Source organism: Lampris incognitus, chromosome 14 (genome assembly GCF_029633865.1).
Source record: "Lampris incognitus isolate fLamInc1 chromosome 14, fLamInc1.hap2, whole genome shotgun sequence".
Lineage (NCBI taxonomy): Eukaryota > Metazoa > Chordata > Actinopteri > Lampriformes > Lampridae > Lampris > Lampris incognitus.
The window spans coordinates 27,942,105-27,957,935 of record NC_079224.1 but is presented as its reverse complement, the minus strand read 5'-3'; the positions used below and the strand labels follow the sequence as shown (position 1 = coordinate 27,957,935).

General features: G+C 42.7%; 1 protein-coding gene across 1 annotated transcript in view; it reads right to left on the bottom strand.

Moving 5' to 3' along the window:
* Positions 1-5,060: 5,060 nt before the first annotated feature.
* The window catches only part of cntnap3 (contactin associated protein family member 3), a 193,542-nt gene continuing 182,771 nt past the window's right edge, over positions 5,061-15,831 (bottom strand). Inside the window, exons 21-24 of the mRNA XM_056293671.1 lie at positions 15,390-15,477; positions 10,544-10,762; positions 9,293-9,364; positions 5,061-5,257 (exon numbers count right to left, since the gene is read on the bottom strand). Coding sequence (XP_056149646.1) covers positions 5,061-5,257; positions 9,293-9,364; positions 10,544-10,762; positions 15,390-15,477 — 576 coding nt within the window. The remainder of the gene's footprint in view (positions 5,258-9,292; positions 9,365-10,543; positions 10,763-15,389; positions 15,478-15,831) is intronic.

The window sequence follows — 15,831 nt, the reverse complement described above, 5'->3', positions numbered from 1 at the left end:
CTAAAACAGCACTGGCAACTTAAATCATCATGGCTCTATGAATAGTAGCAATAGACATTTTTATCTCAAAGGGGTAACTGTCGCTACTGGTATATTTTGTTAGCTAATGTTAGATTAAAGCACTAGCCATCTAGCTAGCTAACTATGCTAGCTGACGTTAGCTCACCATACCTTGGCTCATTTGATGCATCTATATAACTAAAGTTATTGTTAGTGAATGTTCATGATAGTATGCCGTAATTGGTCGTGGAAACATACCTTTATCCATCCATCCATTATCCAAACCGCTCATCCTGCTCTCAGGGTTGCGGAGATGGTGGAGCCTATCCCAGCAGTCATTGGGCGGCAGGTGGGGAGACACCCTGGACAGGCTGCCAGGCCATCCTGCCGGTTTTTGTCCTCCTCTTTCGCTTCTCTGCGCCAGACGGATAAACCCTTTTAGGTGACATACTGTCACGATGTACTTGCTTACAGTTATAATGCGTGTGAACCTGAACTCAGCTCTGACATAGGGAGTGGAAATGATTAAACCAGTAGCATTAATTTGTCAGTCTGTTAACAACATGATATCAAAATATTTAGTTTTTGTTTTTTGGTGATTACTACTGATATGGTATATCACACACAAATATATATATATATATATATTTATCAACCTGTCGTGTTTGACATTTCAAGCACTCTTGGGGGGCCCCCTGCTGGCGCGGGGCCCTAATCGATCGCTTAGTTCGCTTATGCCTTGGGCCGGCTCTGTAATCTCCAGGTACTGGTTCTCACAGCTCCCTGATGTATTTTTCTGCGTCTGCCGGTGTGTCAGACAGTTTTGTGCTCTCCGTTGGTCAGTAGCAGCCTGGCGGGGAAGATGACCCGGTGTTGAAGGATTCCCCTGTCCCACAGCGTCTGCTGACAGATCCGGGAGATATCTTATATCTTATTTTGCCATTTTTGTACGTCACATCTTTCTTCGCTCGCAACTCTGAGGCCGTTCTCTCTGTCTTTGTAGTTCAGGCATTTCACAATAAAGTTCTCGAGCAGAGTCAGGTTTTTGGCTCGTTATTCAGTCGGATCTCTCTCCAGAACAGGAGACGGTTATCCGCCAGCCATTTCTCCATGTAAGGGTGGGGGTTCTAGCCTTCTTCTTTCTCAGGTATGCCCAGTATGTGTACGTTGTTGTGCCGGCTCCTACACTCCCAAGCCTTCTACCTTAGTGGCAAGAAGTCCTGTCTTCTTTTCAAGTTTTTTTTTCACGACACCTTGCATTGTGTTAGTCACATCTTCAGCTGTAGATATGCACTGCACTGCCTCCGTGATGCGATCGCTGCATTTTTCATGTCGTACTGAACATTTTTAATTACTGCCAGTATGCCATCCATTTCGGTATGATAATCTTGAATAACTGTATAGCTTTCATGACGTCCATAGTGGGAGGTTTTTTCATGATTGTTATAGTAGGTATTACCGGCCTCTGCAACGCTTCGTCTTCGAAGTCAGATCCCGACGTTTTCTTCATTAACGAGCCCTCCAGTTGTTTTTTGTTTGTTCTTGTCTCCTTTTTTCGGCACATTCACTTGTAGTGCGCCTTAGATTGTGACACTTTTTACATCGATTGGGATTATTTAAATAGTATTACTTTCAGGCAACAGAGCAGGACAAGCCTCAGCTTCTCAGCACGCCGCCATAACTGGAAGTCCAAATGGGTGGTACTTACTCTCTTTATTAATCATAGGTGTGTTTTGGGCGAAACACGAATTAATCCGAGTGTCGTCTCCCATTCCCTTTAAAAGCCAGGTGGGCTTGCACCATAGCGCATTGCTATTTAAATGGCGGATTTGGAAAGTTGGAAAAACAAACTTTTCTGCTGAGGAAACGGATCTGGAGCAGCTGGAATCCACCAAAGTTTGGATTCCATTATGACATTTATTTTTTAAATATCATGATGTACACACTAATAATCTTTCACATTATAATGTTAGTTGTAATCTTTTGCATGTTTGTGCGCTGCTGTGCATCCCTGTGTGTGTAACAAGTAGAGTGCATGGTATGTTGTGCGCCATCTTACTATATAATGCACCATTTAAATAGCAGGAAAATACTGCGACATTGACTTCAGACCAGGTTTTTGTTGGGTCAATGGTGCAATCGCCTTCTGCGGCCTCAAGACAGCAACAATGTGCCAACAATGCACCTGACCACACCTCATTTTAAGACTAACAAACCCATGGGCGCTCAGATGTGTGCAAGTACATTTGCTATACAACGTGGGCGGTTGGCGGGGAAATGACGACTGCGTCGGTCGGAAACTAGCAAAGACACTTGCGCTTCGCTTTGCGCCGGATGTAAGATAGGGCCCTTAGTCTTTGATCTCACTTCTGATGGTGAAGTTGTACAGTTGTCCATCTCAGACCTTGCCTGTGATCACATTAAACCAGAGGAGATATAATTGAAGAAGTAGATACCACTGATCTCAGCCGGTTTCATTTGAAGCTTTTGAATCAGCCTGTAATCTCTGGCATGCTGCTGTTTTTACAGGGAGAGAGAGGCTAAGTGGATCTTGACATCTCCCGCTCATGGATGCTTCACAGCTTCAGAAATTTCAGTTATCTCTGTCACGACAGATGGATATTAGCGCCCATCAGAAATGTCATGTATTGAATGAAAAGAAACATGCCGCGTAAAGTTTGGAGGAAACAACAGCAATAGATGTAAATTTATGTTGATTCAGTCAGCGAGAGGAAGTGTTGCTGTGTCTCAGTTCTGTTTTAACAGAAACAAAAGAGCTCAGTGGATTCCACACATTATTTTCTCCACCAGTGTTTCTGCTCCATTAATGATTTGTTTCTCTACTCCAAGACTTTAGTGAATAGACACACAAGACAGCTTTCCAAGAGTCTTTCAACAGAAATTAAAATTGAAGTGAAGAACACCCAGCTTCATAGGCTTCAGCTGTAGAGCAATGACTGTATGGAGTATGGGTTATACAATCAATTATTTTTTGGTTGACTTACCTGTACAATACAGGGAAAGCAGTCTTACCATTACAAAAATAAACCTCCTCGATCTTTGAAAAAGCATCAACTTTTATTTTCATCAAACAGGATTATATTGGTAACCAAACAACCTGAATATATTTAAAATTTGGATTTTTATTTTTTTATGGCAAGTCACTCAAATTCAGTCACCGACATTACTGTAAGTACCATTACATCATTACAGTTACACTGATATGTGTTACATCCAAATCTTAACTGGTACATTGTCAGCAAAGATAATGTACCAAACCACTGTTTGCTGAAATCTTGATTCCTTAAATGTGTGATTCAATATGGGCTTCTGGATAAAGGACATAAACAGGTGTCATTATCAAACAGTTAGGATTATATTGCTCTGTCTGTTGATAGTGGTTAGACAGCAAGGATGGGATTGAGTTTGGGACAATTCATTATTTAAGGGTCATCTTCATTTAGCCTTTGGTGGTTCCACTGCGCATGCTGAATGTGACATTTATACCTCATTTATACTTATACATTGATACACCATCCCTCAGGCAATCTGCAAAATTTGATTGCTTTCCTGATTTTAGCCATAAGGTGCATGGTGTCATGTGGTTGGTTAGGGCACACATTTTCTGCTTCAGTATTCTAAGGCAGTAGCTTCAAACTGTGACTAATTTGCAGGATTGTCTGACTGGCAAGGCAAACTGTTCTGTTTCACCTCATAATGTTTGAGGCGATAATAGCTGTTGCAGTGCCATTTTAGGATGGATGCAAAACAGAATGGAAAGTGTGGGATATTTCCCATGTACCATGAAAACATCTACCTGCAACGAAATAGTCTTTGAGAGAAATTTTAAAAAAAAGTGTCAGAAAGCTTAATAAACCTATATGGCCCTACAATAACAAGGACAGTCATGCAAAACCTTTGACAAGCAATGCATTTTTGGGCTTTTGCAAGGTTCAATCCCACCTGTGTGTCAGGGTCTAATGGAGACTGACATGTGTTTCACAAACAGCTGAGGTCCTTCTTCCACTCCTCAAGTCATATCACCGTTTATGAAAGAACAGAACCAAAACACAAAGGTGTTCGCTATATTTTGGGGTATTTTTATCCCAACTGCATCTACCTGTAAAGTCTACCTGCCAGGCTAACGCAGATTAGCATTTCAAAACAGTAAATGTCCTGGCATAGATTGAGGGGGGTGACCAACAGTTTTTAAAGTCTGCTTTTCTAGAGTCGTGTTGAGATTTTGAGACTAATTAAAAAGAAAAAGAAATGTGAATTGCATTTTAAAGGCTTTATGAGGGAACTTTCTTAATTAGAGCAGTCATAATGCTCAACGATTATGGATATATTTCAGTTCCCTGCTTTTGCTGTGCTTTAAAGTTTATGTTTGAAGAAAGAAAAAGAAAGCAAAAGAGTTTAAAAAAAATGGAATGCCCACATCAGACTACCAGTTGCTTCCAGACAATGTTTTGCCTGTTCTCTGAAAAAACTAATTATGGCTCAGAAATCTCAATCTTCATTAAATCACACATCTGTCATCCTCACAGTAAACTTACTAATCACATCAGACTCAAAACAATTCAAAAGGACAGTTTTTTTTTTGTTGTTGTTGTTGAAATTCTCAGAATCACGCCTCTTGGAAAATACCTCCACAGACTTATAAAGCTCCTTAAATCATTTGTAGTATTTCAATTTAACATAGATATATTAACCAGAGATTGTTATAAAGACATCAATTCAACATTAATTCAACATTTACATGTTTAAATATTTACAGTTTCTGAAACAAGAGTGTCAACATCTTATAAGTCCAAGGATTCTGCTTACTTGTACCAGTATATACACATTAAATAAACTAATAAAAGAAGCGAGAAGAAAGAAGAGGGAGAAAAAATTAAGTTCTCTTTTTGTTCTCCAGATCTGTTGAGTCACTGATGCCAGCCCTCAGCCACTTGGCTGAGGGCTCTGTATGTAGTGTACAACACTCGGGCATGGCGGCGTATCCCAACCTGTCCCTTCAGCAACAACACTGTCTGCTTACTGGAAGCTCAGGCCTCCTCTTAAATGAAGTACTCCTTTGGGTTCTCACTGGAAATGTTCTGGGAGTCGGCCTGGCTGTTGAAGGGGAACTCTGGGCTGTCTTCGGCTTTCACCCCCTTCACTTCCTGGTTCCGATAGGTCTCTTTTCTCCTGTACAGGTATCTGGCCAATATTGCAAGTCCAAACACAGTGACAAAGATTGCCACTGCAATTACACCTACAAAGGAGAAAAATTAAGAACACTTCAGAAAAAAAATGAGAGCTAGTATTTTTTTTTGTTTTGTCAGATGTTGATGTGTTTTCATTAATGATTGATTTATGAGTCTTGCTTGCATTTTGACACACATTTTCTCAAAACTAGATTTAGCTTAGAGGTATTTGTTTGAGCTGAGGGGAGAACATTATTTCACAATTCAAGAGATTTATTTTTCACAGCCATAATTGTACATGTACAACAACTCCAATTGTGCAAATAAGCAGTATAAAAATAAAATTAAATGAAAAGAAAAGGTATAAAGCTGTATACAGGGAAAAGTAATGGAATATCAATGTAATAATGGTCTTAAAAGCTATGTGCAAAGAAAACAAATAACGGACTGTCAAAGACTAAAAATTAAGTTACAAATACAATAAGATAAGAAGTATAAACAATTTACAATGTGCAACATCAATGCAACAATGTTAATATAAGCTATGTGCAAAAAAAGGAATATCAAAAGACTATGTACATAATAACAATTAAAATAAGTAAGACAAGTAGGAGATATGTGGCAATTATAAACAACCTACAATATGCAATGCACAGACGAGAAGATACTGAGCTGTAAAATGATGCAGAGTGCAAAATGGGTGCAGGACCCAGGTGTTAAGTATTTATGGTCCATATGGCCTAGGAGGAAGCAGCTCCCTCTCAGCCTCTCAGTCTTGGCCATAGAGCAGAAACGCTTGCCAGAGGGCAGCCGCTGAAACAATTTGTAGTTGGGGTGGTGAGTGCCCTTAATGATTTGGTTTGCCCTGGACCTGCACTGCCAGCTGTAGATGTCCTGGAGGCAGGACAGTGCAGTCAGTCTCGGTGATGCGTTCGGCGCACCGAATAACTGTGTGGGGCTTTCCTATCCTGAAAGCTGTAATTTCCATATCGGGCAGTAATGCTACCAGAGAGCACAGACTGTACTGGGGTGGAGTAGAAGGATTTCTGCAGCACTGTGGAGATCTTATATCACCTGAGGCAGCTGAGGAAATTCAAGTGCTGCCTTGCCTTTTTCACTAGGGTGGGGAGGTGACCAAGTCTGGTCCTCAGGGATGTAAAGTCCAAGGTACCTGTAGCTGCTCACATTCTACACTGGGGTCCTGTAGATCCTGATTGGTATGTGGTGGATTCTCTGCTTCTCCCTCCTGAAGTCTACCATCATCTCCATGGTCTTGCAGACATTCAGGTCCAAGTTGTTGTCCTTACACCATGATGACAGCACATCCACCTTGTCCAGATGGGCTGGGTAGGCCTGATCTCCCTGTCTCCATGGAGATCAGGCCTACCACCACTGTGTCATCCGCGAAATTCACAATGATGTTGGAGCTGTGTGTGGCTATGCAATCATAGGTGTAAAGGGAGTCGAGCAGAGGACTCAGGACGCAGCCTTGGGGGTTGCTGGTGTTGAAGGTTCGGGTACTGGAGGTGCAGTTTCCGATTTTCACTGTCAGTTTTACTGTCAGTCAGGAAGCTCTGGACCCAGGAGCAGAGTGGAGTTCAACCCCAGGTACCTGAGCTTGGTGACCAGTCTGAGGGGAACAATAGTGTTAAACGCCGAATTGAAATTAATGAACAACAGGTGTGCATAATTCCCCTTACCGATGTCCAGGTGGGAGAGAGTGGAGTGGAGGACGTGGGAGATGGCGTCATCAGTACTATTGGGGGGATAGGCAAAATGAAAGGGGTCTAATGATCTGGGTAGAGATGAATAGATTAACTCTTTGATGAGTCTCTCAAAGCACTTCATCACCACAGAGGTCAGCGCTACAGGGCGGTAGTCATTTAAGCAGGCTGGGTGGGTCTTCTCGGGTATAGGGATAATGGTGGATGTTTTGAAGCATGTAGGGACGATAGAATGAGCCAGGGACAGGTTTGAAATAGAGGTAAGCACACTGGGGCTAACTGGTCAGCACATGATTTCAGCATCCGCCCAGGGATGCCATCTGGACTGGTTGCCTTCCTGCTGTTTACTCGTCTCAACTCTCCTCACATTGTGCTCTGAGACGAAGAGTGGGGGGTTCTCAATGGTTAGGTTGCCCGCTTCAGTTGCATTAGCATTAGTTGTGGTGCTAGCAGTGCTAACAGCATTGGCACTCGCACTGCTGGGCTCTAAACTTGCATAAAAAGTGTTTAAACCTCCACCAGGGTGGAGTCCAGATCAGTCGAGGTGTGTGTTAGTCCTCCATAGTCTGCGATCATCCAAAGTCTTTGCCACATGCATCTACTGTCGTGGTCACGCAGTTAACACTAGAACAACCGGGATTTCCCTCTTACCTAAAATGACGATGGGCCGTCAAAATGACAGCCAGTTTTTAAACTCTATATTCTATCAAGATGAATTCCCAATTGAGATATTAATGCATGTAATGTAATGTGGTCAGAGCAGTGACCGTGTCCACCTGTGGTGGAATATAAACGGTAACGGTGATGACCGAAGGGAACTCTCAGGGCAGGTAAAAAATGGTGACAGAGGATTGCTAGGTGTTCGAGATTGGGCAAGCAGGAGCGCGGCTGAACAGAAACATTCCTTGGATCACACCAGTTGTTGGTCATGAGATTCACTCCACCTCCTTTAGATTTGCCTGTTTCCTCTGTCATGTCCATGCGAAACAGAATATTTCAGCTGACTGAACGGCATGATCTGGCACCGCAGGGGAGAGCCATGTTTCCGTGAAACAAAGAATGTTGCAGTCCCGTTGGAAGCAGACCTGGGCCCAACTTGTTTTCGATGGATTGAACATTTGTGAGCAAGATACTGGGCAGAGGTGGTTGGTGTTCCCTGCTCACAGTCTGTTCTGGACCCCGGCACATTTACCTGTGTTTCTTTCTCCTGCCTCTCCTTGGAGGCTCGTTCCCATTGTTAAGATCCGTGTCCCGGAGGATCTCTTTTGGCCAAGTGGAGCTATCATGCATATCGTCAGAAAAAAGATATGTAGTTCTAGCTGCAATATCCAGAAATGTGATGTAGTCATAGGTTAATAGTGTAGATGACAGGAAGGTGAAAGAGCACAAAAAAACCCAAAACTACATAAATAAACAAAAAACACAGTCTAAGCGGAGCAGTGAGGATGGCATCCAGTCTCACTCGCACCATCTTCCGTCTATCGTTCCCTCCATGGTCTATTTTATCTGTTGATTGACGTACTAAACAGACTAGCACACATTTTAACAGTGTTTTTAAACCTCTGGATTCTTTTGGACTCTTCAATTTAAAATAAATTTTAATCTAATTGGAATTACAAATGGCTACAGGAGTTAATTTAATACAACAATAAAGTGGCTTTAGAATGGCCAGGAATTAAAAGATAAGTGCATAAAAACTCCTTCCATCAGCAAGTCATTTCTGCTGCAGTTTAATTAGTTGAACTGTCCTTTGTGCACTCAGATGGAGTCGGGCCAGTTTAATGGACAGTTTTCAAAAGCCTCTCACCGACTCATACTTTTCCAATCACCACTGGTATAGATTAGATCTATTCAGTTTCCACTCTAAATCAATCAAACCTGGAAACAGATCAAAGTTTTAGTTCATTTTAACAGAACTGTTGGCTTTGGGTATTGTGTTTGTCTCATCATGAGATGCTGAATACAACCTTCACTGTTAACTCTGGTTTTTTGATAGTCATTGGCTAGTTGAACACCAGCACACATTTGTTGCTGTTTTTCTCTTTATTGTTAGTATCTCCAAAACCTTTGTATTCTAACAAGCCCAATGTTGATTAAAGTAGCAACCATTCATACGTTAAAACCTTCTGTTACTTTAAGAGCTGTGCAGATATCCAACCTTTTGAAATGTGGTATCCTTTTTGTAATATCCACTGTAACCTTTTTCTTTGAATTGTTGACATAAAAAATAATGGCAATGTTGATTGCTGCAAGATACATTTTCACTATTACTAACCACCTCGGCAACACTAGACCACACGTTTTCTCCAGAAATGAACTTTCCAGTTAAATATAAAAGTAGTCCCTGTTATATTCTTTTGAGACGTGGGAAAACAGTACCTCCAATCAAAGCTGAGTCACTCCTGATGGCATTGACTATAGGTTGACCTGTGCCCACTGAACCAGACCGGTCTACAGCAGTGATAGAGAGCGAAAGAGAAAGTGGGAGATGAAAAGACAGTGGAGAGAGATCAAGAAAGCAAGAGATAAACAGAAGAGAAAGAACAGTAGATGAAGATGGAGAGGAAAAAAAGAGGAGAGAGATTATAACAGCTACAGAACAACAAAAGTGTAGGAGAGAGAAGCAACACTGAGCGAGAACAAAGAGACGAAGGCAAACATCACAGAGGAGAGAGAGAGAGTCTAAAAATGAAGAGAGAAGATGGGCAAGAGAGAGGGGCAGGATCTCAGTATCATCAATTAGCGCAGATAGGGCCCATTAAATACCACAGCACCTCTCCAAAGGACAAATTTAGAGCAGCACCAAGAAGCATTAGAATGACCACTGGGGAGAAATTTGAAATTAATGGTGTCTGGTCCAAACTAACTGACTCAATCTGCCACACTGTCATCACTGTGGTTAACAAGGAAGACAGTGTGTGTGCTTAATGAGCCCATCATGAAGTTGGAAAAGAGACCTGCACACAGAAAACAAACACATAGGGAAGTGCTGCAGTCATAGATTCCTATTCAAGACGTGATGCCTTCGATGAACCAAATTCACCCACTGACTTTCATAGCTTGGCATGATGTTGTCATTTATGTGTTTGGTTGTCTCTGCTGTTTAAAGAATTAAAACTATTGAAAGTAAAAAAAAAAAGAGAGATAGGGACATAGTAGCAACATGAACAACTGTACCCAGCATGGAGCACTATAGGATGGACTGTGCACTATATGTCCATAATTCCCCAGTTGAATTTGAAAGCAAGACAGAAGCATGTCATTGAAGAAAGAGGAGCAAGAAACCTCACCCAACCTTTGTGATACCCTCTGACACCTACATAAAGCTTACCCTGCCCCTCTGAGGTCATACAATTAAGAACTTTGCCCAAAGCTTTAGGATCACAGTTGATTAAAAATCTGACTCCTTGCCTGACAGAGAATGCCATCTAAAAACCACAACCATGCGGTTATGGCTAAAACTTGCTGGCTCTATCTCTATTATAGTATAAAACTTATAAAACCCACCGTTCAGGGTGAACATTTGATATGTATTGTAAACTGCTTTGGTGGTGATCATTATTCTATAGTCAAATCAACAAAAAATCTCTGACTTTTCGATTTGTAAACCTAATTAATCAGCCCTCTTACCTGACAGGTGGTGTGTGTTTTCTGCTGCATAGGGGTTGGCTGGAGTGGAGGAGCCACAATTAGACTGGACCAATGGGCCAGTGATGATGACAGGACTGGTGTCAGGATAGAGCAGAGCGGCTTTCAGAGGGCTGATGGCATTAAACTGGACCACAGATAGACAGCCAGTAAACCCAAGAGAGGCCAGCCTGGCCAGATCTGGATCCAACTCATCAGACTCTGGAAAACAGAGAGAGAGAGAGAGATAGACTGTCTTTGACAGCACACATGTCTACTGGTGACTTTTCAGTCATTGTGCAGATTGGACCTGTGAACTGACAGCCTCTCAAACCTTCTGACCTCCCTTCAAAAATTTAACCCTGTGAGTATTCATGACATGAATTGTTGGGCTTGTTGACTCCACTACAGGTTTTTCTGTTATCCAGTAGTGGCAGTTAGATAGACAGCCATTGACTGAGCCTCAAGCGAGTGTGTGTTTAACTCTCAAGACATGCAAGAGTGTCTGTGCAAGCTCTCCATTCATTACACATGTATACATGAAAATCCATTTATTATATAACTCCTTTATAGATGTCTATGTCATGGGACAATAGAGGCAGTAGACTGCTCATTAGTCCTCCAACACAAAAGGCACGCGCACACACACAAGCACACGCACACCCTTTTCTCTTAATTACAGTAGCTTGACTATTATTGATTGAGCCACTTGTCTGTGTCTATCATTCCATGCGACAGAGCCACACACACGGCACCCGTCTCTATTTTATTGACTTAAATCCCTCCATTATACCCCCCCATAAGCCTCACTGTCGTATAAACAGCGGCTGTGAATCCCAGCATGACTGCTGTAACCAGCTGTGTGTGTCAGTGGCTGCTGAGCCGGCTGAGAGGTGACTGAGGTTTGACAGGGACAGATCTGCATGGTGATGACACCCGTCAGACAGGAAGGGGCGGGGACAGCCTGGCTGGACACTGAGCATTAAGAACTTTGCACACCAAGTCCCAATTTTTCCCCCCTTTTTTAAATTGTTCACCGTGGTCCCACAACTCCAAAATATCTCTGAGAGCAGATGCTCCATCCCTCTTTTTCTCTCTCTTCATTTACTTCACTACCTCTATCTGTTTCTATATTCTCTCTTATATCAAATTCTCTATCTCTGTTCTGCAATCTCAGTCTAACTATATTTCTCTCTCTGTTTCTCTGTCTCTGTTCCTTCCAGGTTTATTAGTCAGGCTGATGGATGACGGGGCTGGCAGGCAGTGACAGAAAATCCACTTTCCTGCTGTTCTCCGTTGCTGATCTGTCTATGGACTCTTCTGACTTGTCGGAGAAGACAGGTCACTTGCTAACATGGCCAGGGTCAAAAGACTCTTCGTTACACTATGCTAGAGCTGAATGCTGAAAATAAGATGAGGTAACTGCTGATATTAGCTTCTGTATAGGATTTACTGTGAGTGAGAGCCCAAAAGTACAACTTTTTAGACTCTATTTTGGTATGAACTCATGCAACACATCAAATTACGTACACAACATCATAGAATAATTTCTAGTATCACACTACACACTTCACAATACCACATTACAGAACACACATTACACAGTACTATAATTCACATCCAACCTACGTTAACTTACATTGTGCTCTGCTATGTATTACCACACTAGACTCAAAGGAGTACTTGTAAAAATGCTAAGGTTTGCTTGTTCTCTAATGTAACCTGATCAAACCTGATAAAGAGCTGGTGTTGTAATAGACCTGAAGGTCCGGGAGAGGTGAGCTTTTCTTTTGGCCCCTCAGTCCCTAATGTTATTACCAGCTTCACCTTGTCTCTCCAGTCGCAGTATTCAAAAGCAACATGAATAAGTCATGACAAAAGCCAATTACAGTACCGTTGTGGCTGACTTACAAGTCTCTTCAAATGGGACTTCCCCGCTGTACAGCTCAATATGTAGAGAATGTCATGAAGAGTCTCAGAGCGGTTTGATCGCCAATGGGGCCAACAACATTTAAAATATGTGTTTGGTTTGGAACGAACCTTTCATACGATGGCCCATGTTTTGTTCAGTCCTATCAGACAACAGGACAGATGTGGGGGTAAAAAATAGTTGGGCTGGCCCACATTGACCAAGATGAACCCTGCCCTTCATCACCTGGGCTTCTTGGTCATCATTTAGTTTTGTATAGAGCAGGGTTCACTAATTAGCGAGGCATTCGTGGGGTGAGGCTACATGTATAGCCTCGCCCAGTTTAAGGTTAGGATTAGGGTGTAGCCCTGTCTCGTACATGCAGCCCCGCCTCATTCTGCTGACTGTAGTCGGGTCCCTCTCAAGCAGGGAGGCCCCAGACCAATCACATACAGTTATTTAAATCACGTGGTTCACGCACCTCAACCAATCAAAGTGATTTTTTTGGGGGGGGGGGATTTTTCCCCCCATTGTACTTGGCCAGTTACCCCAATCTTCCGAGCCGTCCCGGTCACTGCTTCACCCACCCTGCTGATCCAGGGAGGGGTACAGACTACCACATGCTTCCTCTGATACATGTGGAGTCGCCAGCTGCTTCTCTTCACCTGACAGTGAGGAGTTTCGCCAGGGGGATGTAGCATGTTGGAGGATCACGCTATTCCCCCCAGTTCTCCTTCCCCCCTGAACAGGTGCCTTGAGTGACCAGAGTAGGCACTAGTGCAGTGACCAGGACACATACCCACATCCGTCTTCCTACCCGCAGACACGGCCAATTGTGTCTGTAGGGACGCCCAACCAACCCAGAGGTAACACAGGGATTCGAACCGGTGATCCTCGTGTTGGTAGGCAACGAATAGACTGCCATGCCACCTGAATGCCCCCATCAAAGTGATTTCTCTGACAGCCAGTGATAGAAAGAGGTAAGCGAGAGAAATGAATACAGGGTTGAGAGGAGAGAGGACAGAAGGGCGAAATCCAAAATGGGAAAGTAGACACAGAAAATCGTTCAAGAATGAATGGACAGAGCAATATACGTTCACTCTTCCAGCAGCAAGTGCCAAACCAGTCTGCCTCACATGTTCCGAGACAAAGGCACTTGTAAAAAACGGCAATGTGAAGCGCCACTACAAGACAAAGTACAGATCATTTGAGAAACACCAGACACAGAAATCAGAGGTGAGGGCACGGAAAATGTACGAACTCAGAGTTCAGTATGATGATCGGTCCACCTGAATCCTCTCCCATTCATTAACGGCCCAGCAACCTGCAAACAAATATTAACTGAAAGTTGCGTGGATTCTCGGTCAACATAAAAAGCCATTGACTGACGGGGTGACTGTTAAGAGTGCATGAGCACATGCTGGACCTCTCCACAATGGAATTGATTGATCTCCAAGCAGATACGGCACTAAGAGAGTATTTTGTAGTAACTGACCCTACTACTTTCTGGCTACAGACTGTGTCTGAGACTCTTTTACCTGGTTTAACCAAAGTAGCGCTACACCCATTGAACATGTTTGGCTCCACATCCAGTTGTGAGTCAGCTTTCTCACCTATGAACATCATTACAACAAAGTATCGTTCTAGACTCACCAATGAGCCCCTACATATGTCCATGAAAATGGCACTGACTCCATTCCAGCCTAGATTTAAACTACTGGAAGGAAAAGCAAAAGCTCATTTCTCTCACTAAACAGGGAAGGTAGAATGGGGAAGTGGGAAGAAAAAAAAAAAGGGACCTTAAAGCTGTTTTGTTATTTGTTCAAATTAAGCCCATTCTCTCACTAAACAAAGATAAGTGAAGTAGGAGAAAAGGGAAACAGAAATGGGACATTAAAGCTATGCTATATTTTTCTTAATTGTAAAAATTAAGGATTTTTCAAAAAGAATCACTTTTAATGTTATTTTATTCCTAACATTTGGTCTTGTTTTTCTTTTACTTAAAATAAGAAACTCATTGGGATACTTTATGTGTGGCTTCTAAATGAATTTTTCCTCGTTCAATGGATCTCCCCAGTTCTCCCCAGTTGTATCTGGCCAATGACCCCACTCTTCCAAGCCGCCCCAGTCTCTGCTCCACCCCCTCTGCCAGTCCGGGGAGGGCTGCAGACTACCACATGCCTCCGCCAATACATGTGGAGTCAATCACCAGCCGCTTCTTTTCACCTGACAGTGAGGAGTTTCGCCAGGGGGACGTAGTAGGTGGGAGGATCACGTTATTCCCCCCAGTCCCCCCCCCCGAACCGACGCCCCGACGTCCAGAGGAGGCGCTATTGCAGCGACCAGGACACATACCCACATCCGGCTTCCCACCCGCAGACACGGCCAACTGTGTTTGCAAGGACGCCCGACCAAGCCAGAGGTAACACGGGGATTCGAACTGGCAATCCCCGTGTTTGTAGGCAACTGAATAGACTACATGATTTTAAAATGTAGTCTATTTGTGAGAGGGCACAGCACTGGACCTAAAAACTCAGAGGTTCTATTCCTGAAATAACAAATGTATGTGCTTTAACAGCCATAGGATCTGCTGAAGGGTCTTTGAGAAAGACCCTGAATCCCCCTGTCTCCATTGCTGTTGCACTGGAGAACAATGCAAACTACGTAGAAGAGTGAAATGAAATATAAAAATGTGAGCATATGCAGTGTTTAATGTTCAGCTCAAGGCTACATAACTCTCTCTGACCATTTGAGTATTGTTTTCATTTTGGTTTCTAAGAGCGTGGTATTTTTATTTCTCAAGACTCCCATTAGAAAGCCTCAGTAAGGCTGATTGTCAGATAGGGCCGAACATATCGGTGCTATTATTCAAATCAGTTTGTCTGAGTGCTCCGTAACTAGAGAGCTCTTGTCTGGCTTTTTAAGCCTCGCTCTACTTACCTTGTACTCGTCCCAGAATCAGAGACTTGATGCCGTTGAATTCTCCATCAGATGTCAGATTGAAGACTTCTCTGGCATGCTGGTCTATCTGAAAGAACATGGAAAGTTTTCTCACAAAATTAATTTGGTAAAAACATTGAAACCTTTCCCCAAGGCATCACTCACGGTGACCGTCTTATGCAAAGTGACAATTATACAAAAATGTTGTAGAAAGAAGTCTTTTATCATTAAATCAGAAGCAGCCAAAAAGAGGGCAAAGGTAATAAATATTTCGAAAATACAGTTGGTAATAAGATTCAAAGGGTTATTTTTTGTAAAAAAAATAAAAATAAAAACCTCAAGACAAAGTATCTCAGTAATAATCCCTGATGAAATTGTATTAATGCAAGTAATTGCTGTCAGGTAGTTTCATTTTTAAGTTGGATTGTCTATATTTTTTGGG